General features: G+C 45.7%; 1 protein-coding gene across 2 annotated transcripts in view; it reads right to left on the reverse strand.

The window, feature by feature from the left end:
* Positions 1-11246: 11246 nt before the first annotated feature.
* The window catches only part of Edem1 (ER degradation enhancing alpha-mannosidase like protein 1), a 29786-nt gene continuing 23955 nt past the window's right edge, over positions 11247-17077 (reverse strand). For both annotated transcript variants that reach the window (XM_047534710.1, XM_047534709.1), the window contains one exon: positions 11247-15185. In XM_047534710.1, the coding sequence (XP_047390666.1) occupies positions 15096-15185 (90 nt within the window). In that variant the 3' untranslated portion in view covers positions 11247-15095. The remainder of the gene's footprint in view (positions 15186-17077) is intronic.

Genomic DNA, 17077 nt, shown 5'->3' on the forward strand with positions numbered 1-17077 from the left:
GGGCAGCTCAGCCCATTCCTGAAGTCTTCACTGTTGTGGGCAGAGAGACGAATGTTTTGATTGGCCAGAACTGGGCCATGTGCCTAACTTCAAAACTGTGGTAAGGAGGGTGGAACATTTTGAACTGAGACAGGTGGGGTGAAAATCAAAATGTTCTTTCCGGAACAAACATTAGAGGGCAAATATAGACACACAGACGCATCACCTCCATTATTCCAGAAAAAGCAAATGGCAGTTGCTTCCTTCCTCCCACTGCTCAACCATCTGTCCTCGGACCCTGCGTGGCCCTCAGCTCTCAGAGCACATATCCAGTTGTGCAAAGGTGTAATCTCATCACTACATTCCCCATAATCAGAGGAGCACCTGGCACATACTTGTACCTACTGGGTGTTGCACAAAAGGATAAATGAATCACAAACTCCAAATTGCCTCTCAACTATTAATAATATATGGCTTCAATGACAGGGTGTGCTGGAGAATAAATGATCATTGATCAGTGCACCTAGTAGGTGCTTAATAAATGCTTACTGCCCACATACACAGGAAAGTAGAGAACTGTCCCCCACAACCCCTATCAGCTTAAGGTTGAAAGAGACTTCCTTATTTTGGAGGAGGGGGTACTGGGGATTTAACCCAGGGGTGCTTTAACACTTTAACAAAGAGCTACATACATTCCCAGCCCTGTGTGTATGTGTATGTGTATGTGTGTGTGTATTACTTTTTTGACAGGTTCTTACTAAGTTGTTGAGGCTGGCCTTGAACTTGCCATCCTCCTGTCTTAGCCTCCCAAGTCACTGAGATTACAAGCATAAGCCACCATAATTGGCAGTAGTGTCCCATTTTGTACAATGGTATTCTCCAAAACCTCCAGTGGATGCCCCAAGCTGAATAATACTGAACCCAGGCTGTATTTTTCCTATATGTACATTCCTAGGATGAAGTTTAATTTATAAATTTGGCACAGTAAGAGCTTAACAATAATAAAATATGCTAATGATATCAATATACTATAATTAAAAGTTATTTAAGATTTATGAATTGCTCATTTCTGCAATTTCCATTGAATATTTTCAGGCTGTGGTAGACTGGGTCACTGAACCTGGGAAAAGGAAACTGTGGACAAGGGGACTATGGTAAACAAATTCCGGATCACCTGGCAGGCTCCTTACAGCACAGGTTGCTGGGTCCCACCTCCAGAGTTTCCCAGTCGGCAAGCCTTGGGTGGGGCTCTTGAATTTGCACTGCTAACAGGTTCCCAGGTGTTGCTTCTGTGACTTCAGGAACATTTTGAGAACACAATTTTCCTGCTGTCAAAGATACCAATTTCTAATAGTTATTCCCAAGATGAAGCAGCCAGCTAACTGAGAGGCACAGAAAGGAGCGGCCTTCAGAAGCCACATTTGCAAACATTAAGCCAGTCCCTGAAAGTAAGCCTGCAGCTGCAGGATGTGGTGCAGGTTCCCACAGCAAATGCCCAAGGCTATGGTTCTCAAACCATGATCCTCTGACCCTGCTGTATAGCTCCCTGGAAAAATTGGGGAAAGGCAGATTCTGATCTGTGCTGTCCAGGAATTTTTTGGCAATCCCATTATGGGATTCTTACTGAAATTAGAGAACCACAGGGGTGTACCAGAACCTTAAGAAGGTCAGTAACATTCTGTGAAGTACTCTCAGAACCAAAAGTTATAGCCAAATAAAGGCAGCGGATCTGAGGGTAAGCGGAAGAACAGGAAGGAAGGTTTGTTAAGCAGATCCATGCAATGGTGTGGCAGGGCTCTGATAGATATCGTTGCTTGAATCCCCCATGAAACCCTGTTGAGCCCCATTTTACAGATAAGGAACTGAGAGTCAGAGAGGTTTATTAATTCGCCCAGCTGATATGGGTCTTGGAGATCAGGAACAGGTCCAGTGTTAAAGATTAAACACCTGAGAAACACCAAGGCAAACATAAAAAGCAAGTTTTATTTAACAAAAGAGACAGAATTCTCCGAAGAGAAAGGACCCCAGAGCTGGGTATCCATGGGAGGGGGTGTGTCTTGTTCTTTTATAGACACCAGAACCCCTCTCTTAATTATTGCTTTCTCTTTCTTCTCCCCATATGTGACCAAGGGCAGTGATGTAAGATTCATTGCTAACAATCCAGAGCTCCCAGAAGCATGATCAGAGAGGTTAACAACCCACTGTCCTGTTTGATAACGAGTGATAACTAGTCAACATCCCCTCTTGAATCCCAATCATTCATAACTTACACTGACTCCCTGACCTTTGCCCCTGCCTTTTGCTGAGGAACGTGACATATCCTGTCCACTCAGGCTAGGCTGGATTGCAAGCAGATGGCTTTTTGGCAAAGAAAGCATTGGGGTGGGGGAGGTCAGCACAGTGGGCTCATTTTATAGAATTATTCTCTTAACCTCATGTTCCCACCATTCTCATCTATCTGTCCCTTACACAGCTAATAGAGTCCAGATTCAAACCCACAATGCTGACTCCAAATACCGCCTTCTGTCTGCAAAATTGTATCACAGAAACTGAATACAAGGCAGGACCAGCAGAAAGCTCCAGGAGGTGAGAGAAGCTTCCAGTGGAAAAAATAAAAACAGCAGGGAGGAGAGGCTCCAGAAGCTGTGGCCTTGTGAAACCCCCAACTGTGCAATGTTCTGTGACAGTGACACTCTTCCTGACTTTACCTAGAACCATGTCTCTCCCCAATTTCACACCGGGATGAAAGCAACTTCCCAGGATGAAAAGAAACCTTACCCACCCCAATACACAGAAAGGCCTGGAGCGCTTTCCAAAGAGCAGGTCTATGTTTCTCCCTTTTCTTATGTATCCCTGGTACTGAAATATCACCACCTAATTAAGCAATTGTTGACAATTCTCTGAATATTAGTTTTACTCTCTGGTAAAGGAGAATATGAAGACAGAATGGTTTCATGAGCGATAACTGAAGCACATCAGGTAAAGAGCTATGATCTTGAGACTAAGACCCTCAAGAGGCACATGACGTCAATTCTGTCATCACTGTCATCTCCATCACTCATGTTTCTTCTCCCTCCCCCACCTTGATACTTGGGATTGAACCCAGGGTGCTTTAGTACTGAGCCACACCCCCAGTGCTTTGCGTTTATTTATTTGTTTTGAGACAGGGTCTTGCTAAGTTGCAGAGGCTGACCTTGAACTTGCAGTCCTCCTGCCTCAGCCTCCCAAGTGGTCATATGCACCCAGCTACTCATGTTCCAACTGGTAGCACATGCCAGCAGTTTGATACAAGAGTCCAAAGACCATGGAATTACATTTTTGCCTACTGTTTAAAACATGCAACACTGTTTTTGTTGTTGTTGTTTGTTTCTTTGTTTCTGTACCACGGGTTTGGTCAAACTATTTTTTAAAGACACCACTAGAAAAAGTGAAGCAATAGTGGTCTCTTGTGGAAGTGAATAGTATTTCCCAGTTTTTATAACCTAACACTAAAATACAGGATAATGTGCATGCCCATTGGTGGAAAATGACCCATTTTCAGAGTGACTTTTCAAAGTTCAGGGTCTAAGACCTAAGGCCATATTTAGAAGCCTTTCCTTGGAGCCATGAAAAGTTATTTTGGGTTGGCCCCCAGCCCTGTTACTCTGAGTTCCTCAAATCACCCAGGAGAGCCTGAGGCAGGTGTTCAGGAAACTCTTAGATACAGTAGTCCAAGGAGTCACATTGTGTTCTGTGGTGCACATCACTGTGTTTTCATCAAATACTATTTTCAATACGGGCCACACTATTTAAAAACTTGTCACTCAGACGCCCATTCAAAAATGGGCTGGCAACCTACTGACAACTGCTCATGGGTCTGTGTCCCTGAAAGGTAAAGAGTAAGGCTAGCTTGAGTGTAACAGAACTAAGAGGGTCGGAGGGGACCCCCAATATTTGGTGAATGTCTCCAAATTTCTTTCTTCCCGTTCTTCCTCTGTTACCCTCAGATCTCCTGGTTCTGGGAGTACTTCCCAGAGAGTTTCACCAATTGGGAAACTGATGTCACAAACTGTTCAAATTCACTTGTAAATTTAGCACATACACCGAGTGCAGGCTGTATCACAGATTGCACGGGGTGGCTCACATAACCAAGCTTCCTTTCTCAGAGTTTTAGACGTGGAAGTCCGAGATCACGGTGCCAGCATGGCCCTCTTTCACACCGCATGCTGACGACTTCTCTCTTGTCCTCACGTGGAAGGAAGTGGAGAGCTAGCTCTAGGGTCCCTTCCTTGGAAGGGCACTGAGCCAGCTCCTGAGGACTCTGCCCCACCCACCCCCGGCTAATCGTCTCCCAAAGGCCCCAGTCCTAATATCATGACATAGGTCAACTGCGACCTGGGAATAGGGGTGGGGGGCACACAAACCTGCAGACCATGACACACACTGAGGAACAACCGAAACACTGCACCCCATCAAGAGTAAGAACAGAACGGCTATCCACGCAACTGCCACCCAGGCTAAGCAAACAAAGTCACCTGTACCTTCCTTCCAAGACCCCGTGTATTGAGAGCCCACAGCCAAATGGGGATCCCGGGACCGGGGTGCAAGCAGGCCCGCCCTGAGGGACACTGAGGGGAGCTGCAGGTGGGGGCTCCCAGGGAGCTCCCAGGACACGTCTCCCTGGTGAGGACCCGTGCCTAGGACCAGGGGGTCCCTCACACAGCGTCCTTATTTTCACTGACAAACACTTGTGACTGACCAGGGCCCTGCCAGAGCTCCGCTGGGTGCCCCACCTCGAGTTCTCAGGAACCCCACCCCCACCCGAGCAGCCCCTGGTTCTTCGCTGGGGGTGAGGGGAGCACAATTCAACACACACCACACGGGAAAATAAAAAAGCTAGACAAGCTTTACCTCAGTCCTGGGCGAGGAGGGCGTAAGGAGCAGGAAGGTAGCGGCAGCTCCTAGTTCCTCAGGTGAGGAGAGCACGAAGCCTCGTGCAGAGAGTGAGCGGTGCGTAGTGCAGGTGAGGCAGCGAGAAGTGTCCGTCAGAGAGGTACGCATGCGCACCATCAGCGGGTTGGGTTAGGCGTCGAGAAAGCCTCTAGCGGGGAGCGCACATGCGCACCAGCAGCGGGTTGGGTTAGGCGTCGAGAAAGCCTCTAGCGGGGAGCGCGCATGCGCACCAGCAGCGGGTTGGGTGCGGCGTCAAGCAAGCCTCGAGCAGGAAGCGCGCGTGCGCAACAGCACCGGTCAGGCAAGGCACCAAGGAAGCCAGGAATAGGGAACCTGCGTGCGCACCAGCAGGGAGTTGGGCGAGGCGTCAAGAAAGTCTTGAGTAGGGAGCGCGCATGCGCACCAGCAGGCAGTTGGCTGAGACGTCAAGCAAGCCTCGAGCAGGAAGCACGCGTGCACACCAGCACGGGGTCAGGCGAGGCACCAAGGAAGCCACTAACCGGGGAGCTCGTGTGTGCACCCGCAGCAGGTCAGGCAAGGTGGCAATGAGCTTTTTGGCAGCGAGTGTGTGTACATGCACAAGGTCAGCCGGCCTATAGTCTCCTTAAAAGAAAGTGGCAGGAAGGTGGCCCAGGCTGCAAAGACAGGAGGGATGCCTGTAATTTCCTGTCAGTGGCCACCAGTTTGGGCCATGCAGAGTGGTGTAGAACTGGAAACCGTATCAAGGGCGACTGACCCCTGCTTCTGGGATGGGAAAGTTAGGCTTGTATTGGAAATGCACACTGAGGCAACTTAAAATGATAAAGTCACCTTCATGATAATCATGCCTCTTTTTTTTTGTTTGTTTCCCACGTGTGTCTCTCAGCAATGAAGTTAGCTGGTTATTTTGGAACGGCACATAAACAGACTCATTGTGACTCACCTCTCTGCTCTATATTATTCCATTGCTCTAAACCATCTCTTTCTTTTTTGCTTTTTTTTTTTTTTTTTTTTTTTTTTTTTTTTTTTTTTTTTTAGGCAGGATCTCCTGTTCGTTCCCTCCAGGCTGGCCTAGAATTCCTTGTGTTAAGCAGTCTTCTTACCTCAGACTCCGGAGTAGCTGACACTATAGGCACCATGCTCAGCTGAATGATGGCTTTTGATAGACAAGTAAGTAGGTTTCCAATTTTTTTCCTTTCCTTTTTGCTTTGACAAGAAAAGCTGTTATGAAAATCTTGTATCACCTTGTTCCCACACGCAAGGGATCCTCTGGACCAAAGGTCTGCAAATTTTTTTTCTGTAAAATACCAGAATTATTTGGGAATGAGAGTCTCTACCATTGTAACACAAGCAACCATAGGCAATATGTAAACAAATGAGCAAGACCGTGCTTCCTTAAAACTTTATTCAACAAAACAAAAACAAGCAGTGGCCAGATTTGGACTACCAGCCAGTCTCCTGACTCCTGTTTCAGGTGATTTCCTTAGGAGGAGAACTTCCAGGACAGCTCAGAGTGGTACAGTGCACAACCTGGCTGCCAAGCCATGGGGCACATACACCCATGTTCAGCTTTTCAGGGTAATGCCAAACTCTGTCCCAAACTGATGGAAGTTTGCAGCGTAGAAGCAGACATAAAATTCAATTGGAGGGGGATACTCTATCATTTAATAAAAGAACATGTTTCCAATAATTTTGATACTTGTTAGTATCAAAATCTATATGCATTGTTTCTATACTAATCATAATTTTGGCTCAGTTCTGAAGACTTTTTAAAATACTAACAGCCTTGGGCTGGGATTGTAACTCAGTGGGAGAACACTTGACTAGCATGTGTGAGGCACTGGGTTCCATCCTCAGCACCACATAAAAATAAACAAAATAAAGGTATTGTTACTATCTACAACTAAAAATATATTAAAAATACTAACAGTCTTATGATTATGGAAAAATGTTAAGCTGTATATGATTTTTTGTTTGTTTGTTTTGGGTTTTTTGGGTACCAAAGATTGAACTCAGGGTCACTGGACCACTAAGCCACATCCCTAGCCCTATTTGTATTTTATTTAGAGACGGTCTCACTGAGTTGCTTAGCGCCCCACTGTTGCTAAAGCTGGCTTTGAACTCATGATCCTCCTGTCTCAGCCTCCTGAGCCAGCAGTTTATAGACATGTACCACTGCCCAGCTTCATATCTGGATTTGTGGAACTGTATGATTAGATAGACAGTAAGACTTCAAAGGATTGTCATAGCTGGGCATAGTGGTACATGCCTATAATGCCTGCTACTCAGGAGGTTGAAGCAGAAGGATCACAAATTGGAGGCCAGTCTGGGTAACTTAGTGAGACCCTGTCTCAAAAAGAGCTGGAGCTGATCATGGTGGCACACACCCATAATCCCAGCTGCGAGGGGGGCTGAGGCAGGAGGATCATGAGTTCAAAGCCAACCTCAGCCATTTAGCAAGGTTCTAGGCAACTCAGTGAGACTCTGTCTCTAATAAAATACAAAATAGGGCTGGGGATGTGGCTCAGTGGTTGAGTGCCCCTCAGATCAGTCTCCAGTGCCAAAAAAAAAAAAAAAAGAAAAAAGAAAAAAAGAAAGAAAGAAAAAAAAGAAAGATCATCATGTATTCATGTATTAATATGTTAAAAATCATCATATGTTAAAATTTTGTGGTGGCAGAGTAATGGAAATACCAATTCAAGTAGGAAAAACATCTAAAATTCCCAACTAACAAACAACTGATTGAAATATATACTCTTTAACAGAGGTTGTTGGCTAATAAGTTGCAATGGTTTTAAGATGTCAATAGATACATTTTAACTTAGGAGCTGGGGATGTGGCTCAGTGGTAGAGCATGTGCTTGCATGCACAAGGCCCTGGGTTGAATCCTTAGCACCAAAACTAAAAATCACAAAGAGTACCTTGAAGTGTTATTTATTTATTTATTTATTTATTTATTTATTTTTGTGTATTTATTTTGGGGTGCTTGGGATTGAACCCAGGGCATTGCACATGATAGGCAAGCATTCTTATCACAGAGCTATAGCCCTTTACAGTGTTATGCTAAAATGTCAGTATTTTACCACCAAAATCAGCTTAGGATGGTCCAGATGGGTTTTCAAATAATGGAAACTGGCTCTTCACTCCTTTTTGGAGTCTTCTCATTAAGCAAGTGTTAAGCTTTTCAAATTATCAGTCCTTTTTTCGAGAATCTGATTAGTTCACCACTGAACTAAGGCACCAAGCCCTGATCCCTAAGAGCAGAGCTGCTGTACAGTATCCCATGAGGAGAAAAACTCCACCTTGGAAACTTTTTATTTTTATTTTAAACATACATGACAGTAGAGTATTTGACATATTATGCATACATGAAGTATGACTTATTCTAATTAGTAACCCATTCTTGTGGTTGTATGTGATGTGGAGTTTCACTGATGGTGAATTCATATATGAACATAGGAAAGTTATGTCCAATTCATTCTACTGTCTTTCCTATTCTCATGCCTTCTCCCTTCCCTTCATTCCCCTTTGTCTAATCCATTTCTTCTATTATCCCCCCACCACCCTTGTTGTATGTTGGTATCCACATATCAGAGAGAACATTCAGCCTTTGGTTTGGGGGGATTGAATTATTTCACTTAGCATGATGATCCCAAGATCCATCCATTTACCAGCAAAAGTCATAAAGTCATTCTTTTTTATGGCAGAGTAATATTCCATTTTGTATATGTAGCACATTTTTCTTTATCCATCATCTGTTGAAGGGCACCTAGGTTGACCTAGGAGGGCCAGACCCCTCTTCAAGGAGGGGTTTTCTGTTGTGTGGATGCAATGCGAACCCCCCCCCCCCCCAGAATAGCCTCCTTCACACACCCTCACATAGGCACGGAGAATATTCCAATTTGTAGGGAAAGAAGCATTCATTGTGGCTTCTGGGGTCTTCATTTTCTGAAGCTCCAGGGCTTCAGCCCCTGGGAGCTGCACTCCTGAGGAAGCAGGTATGCTGCCCAGTCTCAACCCCTTTCCAGCCCTCTGGGAAGGCACTTCAGATGAAGGTAGAGCTATATTCCTTAGGGAATGTAGACGTACATCCCTTCTCTCCATATGGGACTGCAGACACATTATTCACAATGGCACCTGTTATAGTTTGGATCTGGAATGCCCCCGCCCAAAAGCTCATGTGTTGAAAGAATGGCCCCCAATGCAGCAAGGTTCAGAGGTGGGGCTTTTACGCAGTGACTGGATCATGAGGGTTCTGACCTCACTGATAGTTGAATGGGCTATTGGGACCTAGTTGCAGGAAGTAGGGCACTGGAGGCACAGCCAAGGGACTATATCTGTCCCTTCCTCTTTCTGTCTCTCTCTCTCCTTTCCAGCTATCCTGAGTGGAGCAGCTTTCCCCTTCCATACCCTTCCACCATGTTTCTGCCTTGGAGCCAGCAGACTGTGGGACAGAATCTTCTGAAACCATGAGCCAAAATAAATCTTTCCTCCTCTTAGTTGTTCTTAGGTGTTTTGGTCCCAGTGATGAAAAACTAACACAGTACCTAAAATTGATCGAGGCTGTTGGTTCAAATTGGTTCAAGTGTGAGTGGTGATAAGGTTGTGTGCCTTCTGGTGTTCTCAGCGGCAGAAGTAGAACTGACCTCCCGGGACTTTGGTGAGGTTTGACCCTGAAACTCAGCGCATACACACGGTGGCAGAGGCTGTTCATCCCATGTGCCAGAGTCGAGCAGACCAGGCCAGGCACCTAACCACAACAACCAGTGGTGCTGGGTCTCTGGTATCACACCCAGCACGCTGACCTCACAGTCTGACTGTCTGAGTGAAAACAATCGTATTCTTCCCTGATTAAAACTTCAGAAGTAAGATTGGTAAAGATTTAGCTGCTGCCAATTGATATGCTCTGACAAAATGTAGCTGCTACTTCATTTTGCCCTCACGTGAACTCCAGGAGTTCATGACTTTTGACCCAAGTCACGCATGCAGGACAAAGCCAGGCCTCTCTATGGCCAATTCACATTCTTATCTGTCCTCAGGGTCCCTACTTAAAGACTCTAAGGCTTATCTTTTTTTTTTTTTTTTTTTTCCCAAGAATTTACCTTTTTATATTATTTGTCTTTATGTGGTGCTGAGGATCGAACCCAGGGCCTCACCCGTACTAGGCAGGTGCTCTATCACTCAGCTACAACCCCAGCCCCACTAAGGCTTATCCTGGGAATCAAGTCCACCTTGGCCATCATCCTAGGAAACAGACTCTACTCTGTGCCGGGTGCTGTTTTATTTACATCACATTTTAATCTACTCCAGTCCCCACAACCACCCTTAGTATGAACTGTAGTCATCTCATGTTGAATTTGAAAGCTGAGGCCATCAAGACTGTCACTTGGGGCTGGGTAAGTGGCTCAGTGGTAGAGCACTTGTTTAACACATGTGAGGCACTGGGTTCGATCCTCAGCACCACATTAAAAAAATAAAGGTATTGTGTTTAAAAAAAAAAAAAAAAAAAAAAAAAAAAAAAAAACAGACCATCCCTTGCCCAAGGCTCACAGCTGGTCAGTGCAGAGCTAAGACTGCACCCACGTGGCGAGGGCTGTTCCTGCTCCCAGCCCCAGCACCATACTGCAGTCTTCACAGGCTGCTCCGTCCCCCCCAACGGCTGACTGAGGTCACATACACCCATGCTATGGAGGCAAGGCATCTTGGAGAAGGCAGGTAGGTGACAAGGTGGCATCCATGGCTCTTGCCGCCCACTCGGTTTGCCTCGGCCAGCCTAGCTTTGTCAAATGGCTGCAAATCCACAGCACTTCACAAACACAGCTGCCACCTGCCCGTCAATGGTAGATCCTATTCTTACTAGCAAAATGCTTTCGATCTCGGACTCTTCTTTACCCTGTGGTGCTTTGTGCTCTTTAAACAAATCCAGAATTGCCTGTGGCCCAAAACTATGACAGAAGCCACAAGGCAGGATCAGCTCTCTTCTTAAGATCCCATCAGGGACTTGGGTGGAGGGCTGGGAGGAAGGCCAGTGCTCCCCACATTGGGCGAGAATTGGTTCTAGAACATAGACAAACTCAGGTCATTAGCAACAAGACTTAAACAAGTCAGAGCCCAGGAGAAAGGAGGTGAATGGAAAGGGGAGGCTGGTGACGAGACCCACCATGTAAAAGGGCCTCACGTCCTACGTGAAGGACATTCAAATGCAAGGGTGTGACAGACCAAACGCAGTGGACTTCTACAAGGAAGCCTGGCTGTCCAGCAATAAATTAATAAAGATTTCATTCACCACTTCCCTTCGTGATTTTCCCGTCCCACATGTAACATGTATATAGAACGTACAAAGCAGAAACACCATGACAACTCAAAAAAATTCTTTAATAAAAATTATTCATAAAAATCCTAATAAATTTCAAAGAGCAAGATATTCCTTAGTACATTTATAAAAGAACATTTGGTCCTTTTACAAAAAGCTCCCTTTTAATTTAAATACATTTCTTATTTACAGATTAAACATAAAATATCTATAGTTGCAAAGCATATTGCACATTACAGAGAAGCATTTGTATATTTCAGTAAGTTTTCCCAGAGTTTCCAACTGTAGATTTACCTTTCTCATGTATAATAAATAAAAATGCAGTTTGTGTTTTGCTATTTAAAACTGAAACAAAATGTCTTTAAAAAACATTATTCCTCTACCTCTCAGAAAGAGGGAAGGGAGTCATGAATCAGGGAGTTCCACAGGTACTTCTTTTTTTTTTTTTTTTTTTTTTTAACAGATTCACATCCAAATTCAAGTGCAGCGCAACCCTGAGCCCTGCGACCCTGGGGACCCACAGCCCAGGCTGCCGCACTCCTCACTCTCACACGGGGTCCCTGCCCTGCAGGGAAGAGGCACTAGAGTAGGAGCTGGAGGCTTGGGAATGGAAAAGCAAAGATCAGAATGTCTTCTAAGGTTCCCTGCTCAGCTACTCTGTGGACCCTACCTTATAACCAGCACTAAATTTGAATCTATCAAAAGAAAAGAGCTTCAGAGCCCTCCAGAAGAAAGGAATGTCTGATGTTGAGTCTACAAACTCCCAAATGAAGAATTACAGTGTCAATCATTCAGTAAACTGAGCTGAGAAACAGGAGGGTTATCGTTTTTTCAGGGGTGGAAGGTCAGGGGAGAGGTGGGTAGACCTGGGGGACATTGAGACCCTCAGATTATACAACTGCATTTACCAAAACAGATAACTGGACTCCCGGCCGATATTCACCTGCACAGACACCACCCTGACACATTTTTCTTTAAATACATAGAAAACTAAGTGTTGTGCATAGCCCACAGTCCAGGGCAAGTAAAGCCCAGGACTTATCAAAACTGGGGGACTCAGTTACAAAGAGCAAGCTCTTGAAGAGAAGCTAGAAAGAAAATGAAAGGAGGAATAGAAAACAGAAGCCAGTTTTTCACAAGGGCAGCACAACCAAGAGAGCTGGCAAAGACTCCTTTGTGACCTACTTTCTCTTTCGGTTACATTGTCTAAAGCAGCTAAGCCAGCTTTGTAATGATTTAAAACTCCGTCATGGGATAACTATCCCACCAGGTCAAACCACATGGCGGTTTTCTGCTACAGTTCTGTGCAAATCCGACTTGAACATGCTGACCAAGGCTGACACTACAACTAGCTACTCATGGCACCATGGGATGATCCAGCCTCAGAGCTGCTGCAAAGGATGAAGTCTTCAGATTGGAGGGGTTCCTGGGGCAAAATACTGAGCAAGGGGGACTTCCCTGACTTTCTTCTCCTCAGCCCTCTCCTATCTAGTATTTCAGAATGTAGAATAGATGAGACCACGAAAGCCCTGCAAGATATACTACTGCTGCTGACATTCTGATTTTCAAAAAGAAAACAAGCAAGTTTTGAACTTGGCCCAGAGAACCTCTTTCATAACTGGAACCAGTCAGCACTGTGGCACCTAGCCAAATAACTGACAGCGCAGCATCAAACTTTAGCCTGGACAGTCCGGACGCTCAATAACCAGGATTAAAAGGAAGTAACTCACTCACCCTCAGTCTCACCAACTGGTGTAAGTCCAGGAGGCCAAAGCAAGAGGGTTGAAGAGTTAATACATGTTCACCTTGGCTCCTACCCAAGACCTGCCTGCAGCACTCAAGGCACAAGGAGGAAGAACTGCCTGAGCTGCTTTAGAGTGACAGGTAATGGGCCAGGGAAAGGGGAACGCTGGAGAGCCTGCACACCACCACTGCCAGACGCCGCAGAGAGCCCTGCCCAAGCACTCCTTCCCGACACACCCGTTCTTCCAGGTGTGTCATTTGCGGTCCCCCATCAGCTTGCTTGGAGAAAAGCAGAGGTGTGCACACACTAGCATGTGCAGGTGTATGTCTAACATTTTTACTGAGTTAGTGAAAACATTTAAAATAGTATCTTCAAAGTAATCTGTTCAGTAGATGAGACATTTAACAGAACAATGCTTCGAAAATGAAAAAAAGATAGAAGTATTTGAAATTTTCTTACTTTAAAACAAATTGCATAAGAAACGTTACGCTTACTGCTGAAAATTGCCTTTTTAAAAATCCCACAGAAGTGAGTGACACATCTATTTTCAAAACAGATACACTTAAATTTTCAAGAAGGAATATACTTTCTCTCCCTTTCGACTAAAAATGCAATGGCTTAGATAGCTCTTATGTCTGGGTTCATTTTTGTTTACAGTGTTGGGGACTGAACCCAGGTGCAGGCTACACCACTGAGCTACACCCCCCACCCTCATTTCTAGTTTTGAAAAGACTAAAATTGTGTGAAATGTGTGAACTTGACAGGTGAGAAACATGATACAGGAGGCCTGTCAATTTTTAAGACTTCTTGCCCTTTCAACCTTTGATACTGAACAGAAGCCAGATTAGGAGTCGGGTTGAGCTCTGTTTTGTATGAACACTCAGTTTAAGTTCAAGGAGAGAACCTTCTGTTCTGGCTAAGAAAATTACAAAAAGGAAAAGAAGGTATTTTAGCACAACTTCCTCCTATATACTTTGTTAAAATAATAGGCTGAAAGGTCCACTGAGTTAAGAACTTCCAGAATCTTCCTCACTAACACACACTCCATCCCTCTATCAGTGTTGGCCCCATCATACTGCAACACAAAACAAGCCTGCCGCACCACAGCAGCAGCTGTGATAGCCTGTGGCCCAAACCAAAGCCCATAAGGCACTAATCTAAAGCCCGTACTATACAGGGGAATGGCTCAAGGCTCAGGGTCATCAGAAAGTCACCTGATCACTTCTTTCTCCCTGATTGACTAATTGGCACTAGACACAGGCAACAAAAATGAAACAAACTCTAACCCAAAGATGGTCAAAATTCCAAATCCTTGGTTAGGAAATATGAGAAAGAATGAAGCTCAGACAATCTAAGGGTTGGAGTTTTTTTGTTCTTGTTTTCTTTTTTTTTTTTTTTTCCCCTCTTCCTAAAAGGCACCTGGTTCCGGAACCAAGGGAGTTCCTCAGTTAAGCCCATGTTCAAAACAAATGCAAGATATCACTGTTAGTTAACCCTTTCACCACAATGGAACAACCAAAAGTCTTCCTGTTAGGATTCCAGTGAGACCATTAACTTAAGCAAAGAATGCTGTAACACTGAAGATTACTTGGAGGCATAAATGAACAACTGGATGATTTCTCCCTACCTAATCCAAAATCACGGTTGACACTTGGGGGAGAGCCCCAATGGTCCAAAGGGAGAGAGACGGCATGACACTCTCAATGCATCATGTAGGGATGCCAAGGAACCTCAGGGCCTTTGGCTCAGAAATCCATTCCCAATCCTCTAACCAAGAGGGGGCAACACTGCAGTAGGGCAAGTGCTGGCAAAGCCAGGGGACTTGGACCCTGAATATGAAGCTGGGAAGATGGATCCAAAGATGTCCCACCTATTGTGCTCTCTAACATCAGCATGCCAAAAGCCAATTTCCTTGTACCTTCTCATTTCAAATTATAACTTTAAGAAAAAGCAGGGCATTTTATTGAACAGAAGGGAAACACTGAGGTGTGTAAGAATTAACCGAAGGTGTGTAAGGAGTTGGACAGAAACGCCCACACTGTCACGGACAGCCAGATTCCGCCCCTTCCCCTTCAGACTGGATGCGGGCATGGTCTGGTTCAGGTGTTTAAATTTGGTTTAAGATGAGGCCACGCAGAGGAGAGCAGATCAAATCAAGCCAACCATTTGGTCAATCTGTCGCATGTAGATGCTCTTTAGGGGCAGGGAGTACCTCCTCTCGTCAGGAACACGATTGCACTAGGAAGACAAAACGAATACCAAATTAACACCCACATGTTGCCTCTCGGGAAATGTGGGTACTATTGACATTTGAGGACGGATAACTCCATTGTGGGGAGCTGTCCTGTGTCCTGCAGGACAGTCAGTGGCATTCCTGGCCTCTTGCCAAGACACCTGTGACGATTCCCAGCCCTCAGTTTTAACAACGCAGACTGTGTCCAGTCATTGTCCATTGTCCCTGGAGGAGCAAAATCACTCCCTGGTTGAGAACCACTGATGAGATTTAATACCCTCACTTTATAGAAATGGAGGTCAAGGCATTCAGAGCAAGTGCTTAGCAGCCAGGAATAAAAACTGCATCCCTTGGGTCCTTTAACCTACCCAGAATTTCAAGAAAATACTTTAGCTTTTTGAAAGTGCTGTGGTTTTCTGAGCTGTTCTTCTCGTCCATAATACAATCTAAAAGCTTAAGAGTACAATTTTATTTTTATTACAAATCTTCCCTCCCTCCACTCAAGGACGAGGTGGGTCTTGAGAATCAACCACAGGTGTTATCCCTGGGAATCAGTGTCCACGTGCATTCCTTACACAGTGCTTCCCCAAGGCACTTCCCCAGGGCTCTGCACTTAGACTCACGGGGTGCTGCACATCCAGAAAGATCAGGTCTGTCAGTGCTTCTGTTGGTCCCACGATCCCCACGCTTCTGTAGACACTCTTCCTTCTGTCTGAACCCACCCCCATAAACTCCTCCTCATCCTTCAAGCACCAGCTTAGCGAGTCTTCCTTGTTTTTCTCACAGGTTGCTTCCAGCCCCTCGGTTTCCCCAGCGCTACTGATAAACACCTAGGGAGGAGTTGCCTCCCCACCAGGCCATGCACGTGTCCAGAATCTGGACCCCTCCTATGGGCCTGTATCCTGGCACCTGGCACAATGGGATCAGAGGTATGGCAGGTCAGAGGTCTCTTCTCTCTAAAAGAGAAGGCGCTGGCTAGGTCCCAACCCCAGTTCCACTGTATGACCCAAACCCCACCATGCCTTTACTCATCCACTAAACGGGGTAGGAAAGTATCCACCCCTCGCGAGTTGTTGGGAGGAGTAAGTTAATACAGTAAGCGTGGAGAGCACCGCCTGGCACACAGTGAGCACAAGGTGCTGCCAGTCATTACCATCTCCCCCTCTTTCTCCTTTCCTTTCCTTCCCAACTTTGCTCTGTACACTTCATCAACCCTCCATGGCCTCAGGGAAACTGGGGCAGTCTACCTGTGCTCTGGCCTGAATGATGGGAAAACTTTCACAAAAGGAAAAGTGCTGAAAGGGTGTCCCCAGCCAGGCGAGTGGTGTGGGTAAAGTGCAGAGCTGACAAGTGAGGCTTTTTCTGAGAAGACAGGTGGCATCCAATGCATTGCGGGACAAGATTTGGGATTTCAGCTGGTCCAGGGTCCATTTTTTCATCCTCACTTTCAAACCATTCGTGTGATTCAAACCAACACGACCTTCTGGTCCTTCAGTTAGGACCTCAGGTACTTGCATTTCCACATTTTCCCACTGCCCACCAGGAGAACCCGGGCATGCTGAGTACAGCACTACTGTAAATGAAACTGGGAATGCAGTGTACTTTGAAAACATCATCAGCCACGACTCTGACTGCTCTTCCCTCTCGGGCTGGCAGGTGACTTTGCTGGACTTCTTCCATTGCCCCTGTGGATCCACTCTCCACTCACTCCACCTGCTCTGGCCCCCAGGAGGACAACCCAATGGACTGCATCGACAGGCTCCTTTGCCTTCTGGCTTCTGGTGGGCATAACCAAAGAGGAGCTCCAGCAAGAGAGCGGAAGGAGAAGGAGGCAGGATCAAGTACTGACTCACACCATCCGCAAAGCCACATCCAAGCAGTGGCCCTTGCCATGGCC

Source organism: Sciurus carolinensis, chromosome 19, assembly GCF_902686445.1.
Source record: "Sciurus carolinensis chromosome 19, mSciCar1.2, whole genome shotgun sequence".
Taxonomy (NCBI): Eukaryota; Metazoa; Chordata; class Mammalia; order Rodentia; family Sciuridae; genus Sciurus; species Sciurus carolinensis.